This window comes from Pecten maximus, chromosome 13 (assembly GCF_902652985.1).
Source record: "Pecten maximus chromosome 13, xPecMax1.1, whole genome shotgun sequence".
NCBI lineage: Eukaryota > Metazoa > Mollusca > Bivalvia > Pectinida > Pectinidae > Pecten > Pecten maximus.
The window spans coordinates 27,414,734-27,431,179 of record NC_047027.1 but is presented as its reverse complement, the minus strand read 5'-3'; the positions used below and the strand labels follow the sequence as shown (position 1 = coordinate 27,431,179).

General features: G+C 35.2%; 1 protein-coding gene across 1 annotated transcript in view; it reads right to left on the bottom strand.

The window, feature by feature from the left end:
• Positions 1–16,446, bottom strand: part of LOC117340597 (nephrin-like) — a 48,117-nt gene that overhangs the window by 31,179 nt on the left and 492 nt on the right. Inside the window, exons 2-6 of the mRNA XM_033902361.1 lie at positions 9,976–10,257; positions 8,825–9,151; positions 7,487–7,789; positions 6,769–6,906; positions 4,944–4,977 (exon numbers count right to left, since the gene is read on the bottom strand). Of these exons, the coding sequence (XP_033758252.1) occupies positions 4,944–4,977; positions 6,769–6,906; positions 7,487–7,789; positions 8,825–9,151; positions 9,976–10,257 (1,084 nt within the window). The remainder of the gene's footprint in view (positions 1–4,943; positions 4,978–6,768; positions 6,907–7,486; positions 7,790–8,824; positions 9,152–9,975; positions 10,258–16,446) is intronic.

Here is a 16,446-nt window from a genome sequence, read left to right as displayed (position 1 = left end):
AAGAGCAAGTGAAGGTATTTATGCTAAAGGAAAGGAAATAAAGGTTTTTGGGGTTACCAGTGTTATAAGATAACCAATAATCTATTTAGTGTCCCACTTAAAAAAAAATGACAAAAATGTTCTTCAAGGTCATGGGGTTTGCAACTGATCTTTTATTTTCCGATCGGTCAGCCAAGATGGCCGCCGCAGACTTATTTGCCTCTACCTGGTGAAAATTTAGATATTCTTTGATTTCGATTACCATTGGTATATGGTATATATTGGTATTAGGGGACTGCAAATTCCATTGCATGGGTATCATTGCCAAGGCTTCCGATTGGTCGAAGTTTAGACAATGGATTTGGATGCAAAATGGTACATTTTTGTAAATAGGGGAATTCGAATTCAACCACATGGGTTTCATTGCCATATAACCACGCTGATGCTTCTTATTGGTCGAAATATTGACATTGAACGATTTTGATGTAAATCAGGACTCGTGCATGGAACCTCTGAACTCAAGACGGACATTTCTGTATCACCCTCAGCATTTATTTTTTTTCTGTCTTTCGTGCTCATCCAGAGTTATCTTCCCTAACTACACTTCATTCTTTCTGTGACACTCCTTTAGGTGTCACCCCACTAGTTTGAAATGAAGTTTAATTTGAGTATATTTTTTGGCTGTTGTTTATCAGTTATTCCAACAAAAGAAATCTCTATTTGAACAGATTTTTTCAACTAAACAAGTTAAACCCAAATGGCTTGCACTAGAATATATCCATGGTATGAGCGTTTAATGCGGTTTATTATTTTCAAACAAGCTATAACCCTATATGTTTAGTAAGCTAGTGGTGAATATCAGTAATTGTAACTATAGCTAATTATATTTATGAGAGTTATTACCAAAATAGCTACTGGTTATTATCTTGAGTTATGCGAGTATATTAAATGCTTTACGTACAGACCATATACATCTATTTACATCTACCGGAGAGAAGGATATGCAAAATTGAACAAGCAAATCTGAACAAATCAAATTTAAGTTACTTTATTTTAACTCAAGAAACAATTATTTTTTAATCTTTTCCATTTTTATTTAAAGATAATTTACGCTTGGGTAAATTATCTTGTTCACAAAAATTTCTTTGATTTTTATTAACAATTCCAACAAGAAAATTTACAGTGACACACTCGGTAGTCCGATTCTTGTGGTCAGTGATCCTGCTGTTCACTCCCCGGTAGTCTTCTAATGGAAAACAGCAGGTAGAATATATAATTATATCACTGTAATATTACATGTCAAGCCTGATTCCACTAAGGCGTATTTTAGAGTACACATTCAGATCACATATGCATGCATGTAGCCTACAGTATATTTTATACCTGCATTCTAAAAACGCACTGATTCGCCGCCGACATTGTAACTCGGTCATTTTAACTGTGAAATATCGGTACACGTGTTTAATAACGTAAAACACACAACCCATGACCTATTTCAATGAAACACTGTGCTGGCTTGTAACTTTCATAGTTTTTGCAACTTTCGTGGCGATCAGTGTCCTATCCGTGTAACTTCCAAGTACAGGTACCAACATTTTCACGCTCCAGCGGATATAATAGCGATTTGGGAGCCGAAAAAATGGCACATAGGATTTGACTAATTTTTGCACCATTGTAAAAAATGGCTCGGTCTACGTCACGATGTATTCGGTATCCTAGCAGAATTTCTTTTTATAAGAAATTTTGATTAGACAAGGCAAAATCGTCATTTGGACCGATAACTACTGTTTAAATCGCCCTCAAAATTCAACGTGTACACCTTAAAATATATATTACACATATAAATAGATCAATGCTTCCTAAAGATGTCATTTTTGTTATTCGATATCTTTTATAAAACGCTCACAAGAAAATGAGTAAGTTTTTGGAAAGCTTGTAAGTCCAAAAGTATACACCTCATGCCCTTCCAAATCGGCTTACTGTAAACGTGGCTATTTTCGCGGGTTGAAATTTTCGCTTAGTCAGCCTCCAAACTGTTCGCGGTGTGGATATTTTCGCGCTGTCAGTCATGATGAAAATATATTTTCGCGCTGCGATGTCATTGGCCATGTACATAAAGTAAGATCATTGTCGGCAAACTCCATTGAAAGCTCGCGAGCATCAGTCCAGTGAATATACCAAACTTTGATCAACAGACACGTTTAGGTTAGTTGGTTGTAAGTGTTATTATTGCATTACGTCTTTGTGACAGAAAAAAATGTATACCATATATTTTAGCGGTGAACAAAATACACCATGTACGAGAAACCTGATTGCAACTTTAGGCCCCGATTATGTATAAATAACATGCGTTATCAGTATTCGTACTGTATGGTAAATTAAGAAATCACCCGTGTACTGTTGAATGCAATGTTAACTAAGTATTTTGATTATTTAATTGCGACCGAACACCTCTTTATTATTTCTAGTCAAACTATTACATGGAAACCTGCTCCCTAAAGCTAGGTAGACAGGCCACGCGAGGCGTCACTCGAGGTCATGTTGAAAGGATCGGACGTCCGGTCATGCCGAGTGACGTGATAAGCATTCAAGTCTAGTCAAAACAACCACAGTTGTCTCAATTAGCGATAGTTAATTTTGCAGTTATCAAATAAGTTTGGTAGTAATTAAATACGACTTGGCCATGTAAAAGCAGATATATTGATGTTCTTGACCTAATTTTACAAACATATATAGACCGTTTTCTACAGTAGCCGTTTCGTATTTTCAATATATTAAACAGACCATTCATTACATTTCAGTATCGATAGTGTCTGATTTAGATAAAACGTATAACCACGCGGAGACTCAACATTTCTAATACCAGCAAGTTCATCTTGTAGTTACAAATGAAACGTGTGCTGTTTTGGGATTATACCTACAAAATGGCCGACCAACTTTGCGATTGATATGAACAGTAACGTAGAAACGATCGTAATTATCACGAAATGAAGAAAGTTTAATAATCAATCAACATTAAATCAGATGAAATAATATTATTTTACTAATAACTCAAATTGGTATAGCCATGTCTCAGACAAACGACCGACCATGGCAACGTTTACACATCAAGGACGACATGGTTTACTACCAGGAACTTGCGTCTTGGATATTAGTGTTTTTAGTTTATTTGGTTGAAATATTTGCGTGTTATTATATACGCGTGTGGATATTTTTGCGGAGATTTAATGATCGCGAAATAAGCGAAAATTTCCACGCCGCGAACATTTCCACTTTTACAGTATACATTCATTAGAGGTCTAGGAGTGATGTTATGGCAAAATCATGCAGAAAAAAATGTGATTTTTTCGCATTATACCATTTTTTGGACTTAACTTTTTTGGCACTAAAACTCACTTTAAAGTTTTGGGGGTAAGTCGAAAAGTATACACCTATCACCCTTCTAATTTGGTATATATATTCATTGAAGACCCAGGAGTGATGCTGTGGAAAAATCATGCAGAAAAAAAAATTGTGATTTTTTTTTTTCTTTTTTGGAATTTTACCATTTAGGGAACTTACTTTTTTGACACAAAAACCCACTTTAAAGATTTTGGGGGTTAGTTTTGGAAAGCTTGCAAGTCCACACCCTTCTTATTGGTTTATACATCCATTAGAGGTCTAGGAGCGATATTATGTGACATACAATTTCCAAGTGACATGCTTATACATACATAAAAAATAAATGAAAATTGTGATTGCTGCCGCCGGTGAGCTTTCGCAATAATTGATTGCACATGTATTGGTTTCGGGCGAGTCATGATGATGTCTTTCAAAGTCTGCATCAGCAGGTCCGTTAAGGTTGAGGTGAAATTCATAGCAATAAAGAATATTGATACCAGTTTGGCCGATCGCATAAAGAAATATATATAAGAAATAAACAGTATAGAATAACGCCATGACCTTGACCTTTGGAAATTAAAGTCATTGTTTAATTCTGAAAACATTGTTTCATCATAACAAAATATTTATTATTGAAAAGATGCGAAATATGTCCTTGACATTTGTGGATGAATGAACAGACGACTCACAGACAGATAGACAGACATACATAGTTATTACTTAAGAGTACCCGTATCTCCTATACGGCGGCAAAATGAATATACAATTAAGCATATGTGTGATTACGAGATTAAATGATTTCCAAAGTAAGATATTTCAATAGCATACAGTAAGAGTAAGATATCTATGATGAAGTTTTTTCCCTTTTCAATTAAGTTATAATGCGGCACCACGTATTATGACGACATGAAAATTTTACCAATGAGGGATATAGGCTGTTAACCCTTGAAAGGCGTGTCCAAGCTGTTAGCGGTTTGAGATTTCTTTACCTATCCCTGTAGAAAAAATGATCCCTATTCACAGTTTTTGTATGACAGAAAGGCAAAAATACAATTCAATATTAGATTACGTCAGCAATGACTTGTAGGGAGATAAAGTCAACATTGCATATATATTTCTTGACTATCAGGATAACAAAAGAAAAGATAGGATTTACCTTGGGGTACGACAAGGGAACTTTTATTCCTTTTGGTAGAATGCTTAGCTCTCCATGAGTCGATAAGTCTCGTGTTGAAATCCCCCATCAGACCTCTAAGTGATTATTCTTATACCAATGAGTGTTTTACATGAGACTCGTTTATCTTCCATCTGCATTTGTCTATCGATATTTTGATAACCTTTTATAATCGATATCTTTTTATCGATAACCTTGATTTGCTACAAGAGCGTATTAAGTTTTGCACAAAGTCAATAAGGACAAAATCTACACGATAGCCTTCAAGAAAAGAATAAGGACAAAATCTACACGATAGCCTTCAAGAAAAGGTCAGTCCAGGAAAGAAATTTATTACAATTCATGCCATATGTCAATTCTTCGATAACGGTATAGAAAGTGGATTTTCTTTATACAACCGTAATCTTACCTTATTTCTTCAGGGATCATTTCGATATCATCATCTGAAAAAATCGGGATCAATTAAAAGAACATTCAAAATATATAAAGCATTTGTATTTCAAAAATAGAAAAAAGTATTTTGTCGATGACATGAACCTCAAGAATTTATCAAGCTAATACGTTTCTGTCAGCAGATATAACATATCAAATGGGTTTTACATTTAGCAAATCCTTATCATTATCTTTAATGTACAGATATATATATATATATGTATCAAAATATAGATAGTTTAAGAAAGGTATGACATACGATGTAATTCATTGTTTAGATGCTACAATTTTTACTGTTCAATAGCTACAATGATTCTGCTAAGTTCATACTAGAAAATGGAATTAAAAAACGACTTTCATATGTGAAAACCAACATTAACAAGTACTTAAGTTCTCAAAAACGCCCCTCATAGTCCCAAAGACACAAATGTTATGGCTATGGCAAAGATACCAACGCGGTTGAATGCACAGTCCTCTAAAATTCATTTCAAATTTTCACAGAAATCGAACTATATCTAATTTACGACCATATTGTTCCTATTACAACAAAACCCATGCAGTTGAATTCGCAGTCTTCTAATACCCCTACATACAAAATTTCACCAAAATCGGACATGAAGGCTACATTTGGTATTTTGTCAGTTTTTTGTTAGTTTTTGATGTTTGCATTTATAAGATATATTACAGCAACATCAAATAATGCAAGCTGTGATTATAGTTTAACGGAAAACGACAAATTACGCGTAAGAATTATACTTTCACTTTGTCACCGCATTCCTGATCGAAGCCGGGATCGACTGCCATGGCAACGAGAGATACCTTAGTTTTAACACAATATCAAATTTACCAACTTGTACATATAACTGAAAACGTTCTACATAATACAGAATGTCTTTGAAAATTATCTTCAAATAGTGAATTTAATATGATTACGATTCGTTTCATTCATGTAGTAGTTTTTGTTCGTTTCTATGCCGCCTTTCGATACTTAAAACACGGACGACTTTCAATATCGGGACATGAATATCGATCATATATTTTCCAAATGTTCACACTTGTATCAAACTTTAAAAAATATTAAAGGAGACTTTTTGGACAGGAAATCAACTTATTTATGTAGATTTTGTTATACATCTGAATGATTTCCGCGACAAATAGGGGAAAGTTCGATAATAAACCAAAAACGTTATAGTTAGGTCTTTCACTGACAATAATTTAGAGTTTGTAATTCATCAGATGCATATGCCTTTTCAGATTAATATTGATATACCCCTTCCACTGATTCCAGATGCCTCGTTGAAATAAGTGATAAAAAGGTTGCACATTGCAAAAATCTATAACGGTGTTAATGTTGCTGCATTTACCAGTCACGTGATCTTACTTAATATGCGAGTGACCTAAAAGGGCCGCCGTTATACAGAGGGCAATATGTACTTTCATTTTAAATGCTTATTGAGCACGTAAAACAATGAAACAGGGAAATAAAGACAATGAAAAATTGTGTCAAAGTTAAGGTGCATATAAAATGGATGCAAAATTAACAGTGATGCATAACGAAAAAACATTAGATAGAACAACACACTGTAGTGAACCTTAATTGCTGAGTGACCTGAATGAAAATGTGAAGCTTCATTTACCGCATAACTTTTAGTCTTTAAATCATGTCTTATAAAAGAATAACATAATTTGAATATATCTATGATAACATAATCTGTAAGAAATATGTGATTATCGATAATCATCACCATTAAAACATCATATAGATATATTATTCTGTTGAAACCAGTTTAACTTATCACTACCTCTTTTGTTTTTTCCGGACTTTCGTTTCTTTGTTACCACAATGATAACTACAATAATCACGACAATGACTGCTGCAGCGGAACCACCGGCTGCTCCTAGTATTGGACCTAGGGGGGAGGCTTCAGGGACAGGCAAAGCTGAGGGTGAAAACAAGACAGCACGGTTATATCGAAGTAACATATTTATACGCTAGTTGAACGACGCCAAGTTATATATTCATATATTGTATATACAAGACATTGTGAATAACAGGTAGTTCACATTTTAACTTTCGAATGTGCAAACTTTAGTTAATAATATCAATTGTATTTATCAATTAGATGATTATCAAAAAAGCTAAATCTCTACTTGAGATTGCGTATATTAAGTTGCTATTGTAATTGCAGCTTTCGAAATATATATATTTTTGTATTTTTTTTTCTTTATGAGTGTGTTTGTTTTTTTAAGAAATAACGAAAACAACATCAAATGTCAAAATAAAAATGGCAGCTTGCAGCTTTGTTACGGCATTTACAAAAAAAATCATTATTAAATAAATCATTAAAAATCAAGATAGTATCTACAGAAGTATTTGTGATTCACTTAATATTTTGAAAGTTGAATGGCAATTCATGCTTCTTAGCATGTCAACAGTTCATTAAGACACTGGAAAAAACGGAATCATGAATTATACGAATACTGCAGATGTCTTAGGGGAAATGCAATTTGATTCATTACATTTTGTTGTGCAGTTGACTTCACGTTCAATCGACGAGTTTCCAAATCTATTCACAGCAAACACCACAAAGAAATGCTGTGTTCCAGCAGCTAGACCAGATATAGAAATGTTGGCAGTTCGGTGTTGTCCTGGGTCGGGGGTATCAAGTATTCTGTCTATAACAAAGATGTCCTGTGTTTGGCTTTTTTTCCCGACAGCAAATGTTTGGGTGGATCCTCCATCAAATGCCGATTTCCAGCTAAGGATGGCTTGGTCTGGGCCGGGACAAATAACTGCTCCTTCGTATGGAGGGTTAGGTTTTCCTAAAAAAAAAATGTTGCCACAAAATGAAAAAAGATCCAACATTAAAACATACAATGTCTTAACTGGCTATTCGAACATATACCATTGCAATTAAATCAGGTTGTTAAATAAATAAAATTTTATAAAAAATGATAAAATTTTACATGTATCTTTTCCATGGACAGCGATATTTCAACCGGAAAATTTGGCTGACCAGCATGAAGCTTGCAGAGACGGTGGTTAACCGGAGTATCGTTTTAGATGTAAAGATTTACCACTCCCGAGCTTGGAAGTAAATAAGAGACGACAAACAATCGTATTATTCAGATAAGATCAAATTTTCTTGAAAATTCCCATTGGATATGTTCATCATGCAGTAAAACATTGGTAAAAATACAATTTTTACAAATTTGCTCACAACTCACAGATATACGTAATGCTTTTTAAATAGACTGAATGTTAGCACAGTCTACAAATATGAGTACAATTACTTGCATGACAATAAGAATTTGTGGCCATCCCTCTTCGACTTACAGAACTTGGTTTTTATCTCTAAATGATTGTTCACAAGGCAGAATGGTTTTCTTATGATTATTTGTATGACGTCATTTTCTGTTCAAACGTACACTCTACGGTAAGATTTAAATTGTTGTCGTAAGTTACGACAGGACGTAAGTAACGGAGGTTCGCAAGGATTATGAAAAGCTTAGTAATTTGTAAATCTGACTTACGCAAATGTAAGTTTTGTGAAACGGTACCCAGACCAATATTTGACATCGTTCTCTCATGTTTACAAATCATTGAATTCAAACAGAAATAAACATCAATTGATCTCATTCGCCAGATACCTAAACACTAGGTCTGAGACAGGGGAATCACCATTCACAAAAAAATGTATGAAGTAATGGAAACAACTCAATAACGTCATGTCGATAATTCCTGATTACTAAGTGATAGTTTGTTCCAACTGTCCAACCTTAGCCTCTGTGCGTTATATCTTCTCGGACAAATAGAAGAGCCCACTATCTATGCTATGAGTGATTGTGCAATATTACCCTGTGCTTCCACTATAAAGCTGATCCTTCCACTTCCCTGACTGTTTGTGGCCGTGACGGTATATGTTCCGTACCAGTGTTCCTGCATGTTTGTACGTATCCCTACCGACACTGCAGATAGGTTCGTCATAAAATAGAAATTGTGTGTTCCAAAGTTGTGTGCACCGCTTACAAGCTCTTCTGTCTTCTCACTAGATGCGTTTTGAAACGACCAAGTGAATGATGGCATAGGATTGGTCAGAAACTTAGCAGTAACAGTTAAGTTTTCTGAGAGAGCCAAACCAAAATTATGATTACCAATCACCCTAGAGTCTTCTCGTGGTTTACCTATAACAAATTATATAAAATTTCAGCCACATATCTAAAATGATATTCTGCACAAATTGCAAATTTCTTGTTGATCTGATTTTTTAAGAACTAATCCTTATGATATTGGAAGATATTGTAATCATCAATAAATCTTACCTTTGATCAATTAGGTAAACCAATACAATGACAATATAGATATATACATCACATCGGGGATTCTGGAACTGAATACTCATCAGATCATAAATTGTCTGCAAGGTACTGACTAAATGCACAAGTACGTATGCTATTCACTTAAAATTCCTGCTGGTATGCCAATTGTATTGCTTCTTTAGGTTAATAACTTATGCCAATAGTTCGTACACAGGCAATATTCCTTCACGTGAAATTTTTCACGTGAATTGCACGTGAAAAGAGCAAAAAAGTGAAATTCACGTGAAATTCAAAAAAATCACATGAAATTCACGTGAAGAAATATTGCCTGTGTACAGCTCGGTGTAAACACCGCAACTTGCTATTAAGCATTCAGTACCACGCGGAACGTTTGTAAATTGATATAGCTTGATCTAAAGAGTTTCCGCAATCTAGACATCATATGTTTATTTAGATTGTACGATAATGCGCGTGCTGTCCACAAGAAGTTGTGATAAGTATCCCGTCAATATGTGAAGAGAAGAATAACTAATTAAGGTATTATAAACATGAACATTTTTAAAAATAATTTCTTGCAAATAATGTCAATATTCCGATTTTATCCATGCATCATTGTACTTCATCACCGGAGAAATAGCCTAATTTAAATCCCGCATTGCCTTGTAAATTTAAAGCGTGTTGCTTCTTACAGAGAACGTTGATCGGTATATCCCTGGTGACCGCTGTGGTAGAGACACTATTTCTGACAGAACAGGTGTAGAGTCCGGTGTCCAGACAGTCAGCGTTAGTCAGGGTGTAGGTACTCTCCAGGACATCTGGGGTGGTCAGTAGAACTGTGTTGTTGGCTTTATAGAACCACTGTATTTTGGCCGGAGGGAAACTCTCCACCGAACAGACCAGAGATATACTGCTTCCCTCTGTCAGATTACCGTTTTCGGTTTTAGAGATAAGATCTAGTATGGTTGGAGGAACTGAAAAACAAAAGACAAAACATAATAGGGATGATCGTTTAGAAACTACATATACCTGCTGCTTGTATTATAAGTGTTCTACAGCCAAAACAAAATATCGAAAAACAAATAAAAAAACATTAGTTTGTTGTTTATGTTTAATGTAGCTGTCAATTATATATAACCATTGTTATGATCAATGTTCAACAATATCCATAAATCATTTTATAAGATCGAGATTACAGCAATCTGAAATGAAGGTAATTTTGGTGACATCTACAAACGATTATAAAGTTTACGCGTGTGACCTAAATTCAAAGAAAATGGTCAATTTAATCTACTATGAACCCTTTTATTTTCTATCATTCCTGGATCATCAGTAGCGAAGAACAAATTATTATTACACAATTTCAGTCGTAACCATTGAAACGATCAAACTACTCGATAGGACGACGTAATTTACTATAGGTGTTTTTGGTTTTTGTTTTATTAATTTTGATGACACTCTGTCTTATACGACTGTATAGATACCATTACATAAAGTTATCGTTGGTCTTCTTCAAATTATCTAATGCCAGGCAACAAACATGTATGATTTGTATTCTAAATTCGAATTCCGACTTTTTTCTGATCATTTTCATGACAGTAGATTAAAGCTGTCTATACCACAATTTTCTGCAGGTTATAGTTAAACTATTAAACTAAAAAGTTAAAATTTATTTTATTACACCCCGACTCTTTATGTTACATAATTAGTACAGATACATTTTTTTAACTTGTATCGATTTAGACAATATTTCTGCTTCTTCAATTACTGTTCTTTGATATATGCGTACTGTTGATTGTATGGAATTTTTATTTAGTTATCTTCAATGGTCGTCCCAGTAAATGTTAAGAGTTAAATACCTTATTTTCGAGATTTATATATATTATGTTGTATATAAAATATATGAAAAACTCCTTTTCTCTGATATATACTTCTCTATATAAACTCCGAAAACCGAACTTATTTTGAATTTTGTCACCAACCGCACATACATTTTTTAGAACATCTAGTGAAAATTTATTCTGCAGTAGTTTTCTTATAGATTTAAACTTAGAAATACCTATGGTGTGTCTTTTAACAATAAAACATTATTTGAAAGCATGCTTTCAGGAATGTTCAGGAATTTCAGTTGTGTTTTTGAAACAAGAGGCCCATGGGGCCTATATCGCTCACCTGGTTGAATTTGACCAAACGTCAAAATAATGTTCATGTTCAATTTGTTAATACATATACTCTCTAAGGGACTGAAAGACCCTACGGATTATTTTTACAACATAATTGTGTTTAAAGAAACTAATTACCTTAGGGTGGGGAAAGACCCTTGGGCCTATTTTTACATTGAATTGTGTTTATTCCTTAATGTCCAGCGATGCTATACATAGTTATGGGATGGAGGGTTACAGTAACCATTTATGCAAAATCTGTTCCCCTTTCACCAAGGATGTTTCTGACCAAATTGGGTTCAAATCCATTTAAATCTTTGACTAGTAACAATTTAAAAAGGAATCTCTATTTCCCCTATTTGGCCCCACCCTTAGGCCCCTGAAGGGTCCGAGTCAATATTTATACAAACTCTTTCCCCCTTCCCCAAGGATGTTTCTGACCAAATTTAGTTAAAATCTATTTGTAACTTTATGATTAATAGCGATTTAAAGACTAATCTCTATTTCCCCTATTTGGCCCCGCCCCTCAGGCCCCTGAGGTTCAGATTAAACATTTATACAAACTCTGTTCCCCTTCTCTCCAAGGATGTTCCTGACCAAATTTAGTGAAAATCCATTAAAAACTTTATGACAAGTAGAAATTTAAAGACTAATCTCTATTTCCCCTATTTGGCCCCGCCCCTATGGCCCCTGAGGGGCCAGACCAACCGTTTATACAAAATTGGTTCCCCTTCACCCAAGGATGTTTCAGACCAAATATGGATCAAATCCCTTTATTCCTATAGAAGAAGAAGGATTTCAAAGAATTTGCTATATTTCCCTATTGGGCCCCGCCCCTCAGGCCCCTGGGAGGCCTGACCCACCGTTTATACAAAATTGGTTCCCCTTCACCCAAGGATGTTTCAGACCAAACATGGATCAAATACCTGTATTCCTGCAGAAGAAGAAAGATTTTAAAGAATACGCTATATTCTCCTATTGGGCCCCACCCTCCAGGCCCCTGGGGGGCCAGACCCACCATTTATACAAAATTGGTTCCCCTTTACCCAAGGATGCTTCAGACCAACTATGAATCAAATCCCTTCATTTCTACATAAGAAGGATTTTAAAGAATTTGCTATATTTCCCCTATTGGGCCCGCCGCTTAGGCCACTGGGGGGCCAGACCCACCGTTTATACAAAATTGGTTCCCTTTCACCCAAGGATGCTTCAGACCAAATATGAATCAAATCCCTTCATTTCTACAGAGGAAGAAGGATTTTAAAGAATTTGCTATATTTCCCATATTTGGCCCCACCCCTAAGGTCACTGGGGGGCCAGACCCACCGTTTATACAAAATGGTTCCCCTTCACCCATGGATACTTCAGACAAAATTTGGTCAAAATCAACTTAGTAGTTTAGGACAAGTAGCGATTTAAAGGAAAAGTTGACGGACGAACGGACGACGGACAACGGACGCCGCGCCATGCTATAAGCTCACCGGCCCTTTGGGCCAGGTGAGCTAAAAACAACATTACCCTACTAAGATAAGTTTGAATGGAATAAAGAAAGCAAAGGAAAAGGAACCTTTTACTTCCCATGTCGCAAGCCGAAAGTACAGACATTTTACCCTTTGTTTCTACTCACAATCCAAACAATTTTGATATTTTTCCAATCATTAGAAGTTGTGAGGATTTGCTTAAGAATAGTGACAAGATGAAAAAGGTATTAGACAGAAATAAAATCACAAATTGTAAGCGACAACCAAGAAATTTGAAATGTTTATTATGCCGTTCAAAATTTGACTCTGAACAGCAAATTCCATGTATTTCTAAATGTGGTAGTCCTAGATCTGGTACATGTAAAAGTATGATAGAATATTCCAATGTTACGTTAAAAACCTGATTTAAATTTCAAATCAAAGCAAATATGAATTGTATATCTAAACATGGTATATATGCTATGATTTGCAAAAAGTGTTCAGAATTTTACATTGGCCAGACGGTCAACGAAATTAGAAAACGTATGACAATACATAGACAGCAAATAAGAACAGACAATCTAAGATTTTCAACAGTTAGTAAACATATGTACCAATGTTCAAAAAGTGAATTTTATGTTTTACCTATATACCAAATGTCTAGCTCAGATGCTATAAAAGGGGAATCAAAAGAACATTTGTCTATTTATCTATTAAAACCAAGTCTTAATTCATGTAGTTCTGAGTAATTCCAAATCAATATTACTGTAAAAACAATTGTTTTCCTTTATACAATTTTTAATTGTGTATCTTTTTATTTTGACGTCATCAATTTTGTATTTATGTGTACTTTTGGTCATTGTCTTTTATTACGTCATCAATCTCTGTTGTTTTGACGTAACCATAGCACACAGTGATGACGACACAAACAAACCCTTTCATTACACCTGACAAGCTTGATCTCAAAGCATGTGAAAGCGCTTGTGATTTTCTGGTTTGTGTTTTGTATTATTATCACTATTATATATATATTTATCATATACCTCCTACTTAATACTACAATCCCGCCCTGTGTAATACTGCTAAATTAACATGGCCCATATCACACCGCCGGTCGGAAAATGCATATCACGATTTTCGGAACCCCTCTTTAGGACTCACACGACTAGATAATTTACTATATGTTATTACTAGTGACCCCATCCCGTTATTCGCTCGTTTGAAGTTAAAATGATGTGAAATTTATATCAAATTAACACATTTTCCTCATGGACTTGGTTCGGGTGAAACACCAGGCGATTGGCTGATTTAGTTGTGCGAGTCCTCTAAACTGTTTAAGTTCGGAACGCCTCTAGGATGTAGCACGCAGCATACGACGTGTTTACATTAGAGACGCGCACAGCTCAGCTGTCAGCTGTCATTATGTCATTAAGTTACAGCAACCTGTATTCAGCAGTTCTCCTGAAATAGCAGATTGTCTCCCATGATGTGCTGGCACATCTGACCTTGACTGTGTCAAGAGTAACAATGACCTCGCCTATGTTGATGCCCTCGATTACCTATCAGTTTTAAACATTATTTTTTTCTAAATTGGTGCACTTGTGATATACATATGTGCCTTTAATAAACTAATGATTTGAAACTTATAAACGAATTCAATGCAGTTTTATCAACTTTTAAATAATAATATAACAAATACCTGAAAATTAATTTAAAAAACCAAGATTTTTAAAAAAAAATGTAAGAGGCTAGAGGCACTGGGAGTCTGTCTTGTACTGGTGAAGAGTATGCTTATATGATATAAATAAACATTGGTAACCAGATTTAATCTGGGAATCAAACATAGCCATTCTGCTCCCTCAGGTGGGGTGTCTGAGCGATCTGTCAGAATGGGGTGTGGGGACAATTAAGCTGCTATAATGACGCTTGACTGGCCTGACAGACGTCATTTTCCTTTAATCTCCTTAGCAGAGATACTCTACCATATGTATATAACACCCACTGAAATTAATTCTCATTGCATTCTGAGAAAATTCACCGAAAGTACAGTAAGCTTTCTAAATCTTTAAAGATTTCCAATGGGGAATCACACATCACTGGTCAACACAAAAATGAAATATACTTGTGTATTTGAATCAAGAATCATGTCTGAAAACAAAGATGTTCCAACTTGTTGTCATATCCAGAATTCCGACCAATATGAAAATACTAAGGCCAAAAGACAAACTGTAGGCAATACCTACAAATGAGCTCAAACACATAATACAAGAAATTCAGACAGCTAAATTAGTAAGTTGTACTGGTCTTTACTAATATCAAGAGACTACGAAACGGACTAGTTAGAAAACCTCACAAAAAAGTCTTACTATGACAAGTTTTTGTCTGATGTGAAATTTATATCAAATTAAAGTTTGAAGTCTTTTCTATCGAATAAATGTTGTTATTGTATAGGGTTAATGGCATATTAGAGCACACGGGTACTCGAAAGACAGTAACCCTAACATTAACAGTACACTGGGGAATTCCCGCCTTTTTACACCTCGAATCCTACGCCATTCCATTTAAAGTAGGTGTGTATATTTTTGATTTTCAAAATCTCAAGACCCTACACTTTATTCTCGTGTATAGAAAGTACCCATTTCATATGTTATTTACTCAGGAAAACAGCTACAAACCTAAGAAACACATTTTCCTCGGGGACTTGGTTCAAGTGAAACACCAGCTGATTGGCTGATTTAGTTGTGTGAGTCCTCTAAGCTGTTTAAGTTCGGAACGCCTCTAGGATGTAGCACGCAGCATACGACGTGTTTACATTAGAGACACGCGCACAACTCAGCTGTCAGCTGTCATTATGTCGACCAGAGAAAGTGAGGGGAAAAAAGGTCCTTAACTCACATGCAGATCTCATAAAGGAACTTGATTATTTAATATATAAACGGAACCAGTCCAGTGAAGCTACAAATGAACCGAATGACAGATCGTCGGAGAAGTTTCCTCGTACTTGTGTTGATGAGTCGGAGGAGTCAACTCGTCAATTTGTAAAACAGATGAGGAACCCAAACACCGTGAGAAAAACTGGAAATGAAGAAAGACAGATCGAAGAACTAGAGTCAAAAGAACTTGACAGATATCTAGCAATATTTTCCATGAATGCCCAGAAATCAAACGGGGAAGAATACGAGCCGGACACATTGAAATCCATTCAATTGAGTAGCAATCGCTACCTGAAAGAGAAAGGTGTTGCCGTGGATATGTTTAACAACAAATATGTTCAGTTGAACTTTTGGTGTTGACGTAATTACTTTCAGTATTTAAGTATATGAAAAACAGAATAAAACATGGTAAAATCCATATCACAAGCCATATCAGCCCTCGACCAATATCAGACCTCGGTCTAAAGCCCTCGGCCTGATATTGGGTCTTCGGGATGATATGGCATGTGGTATGTATTTTACCATGTAACATTCTCTATTTATCTTTCTCAAGCATTTAATCGACGGTAAGCCACGAGACCATGCCAGGTAAAAAAAAACTGCATCTA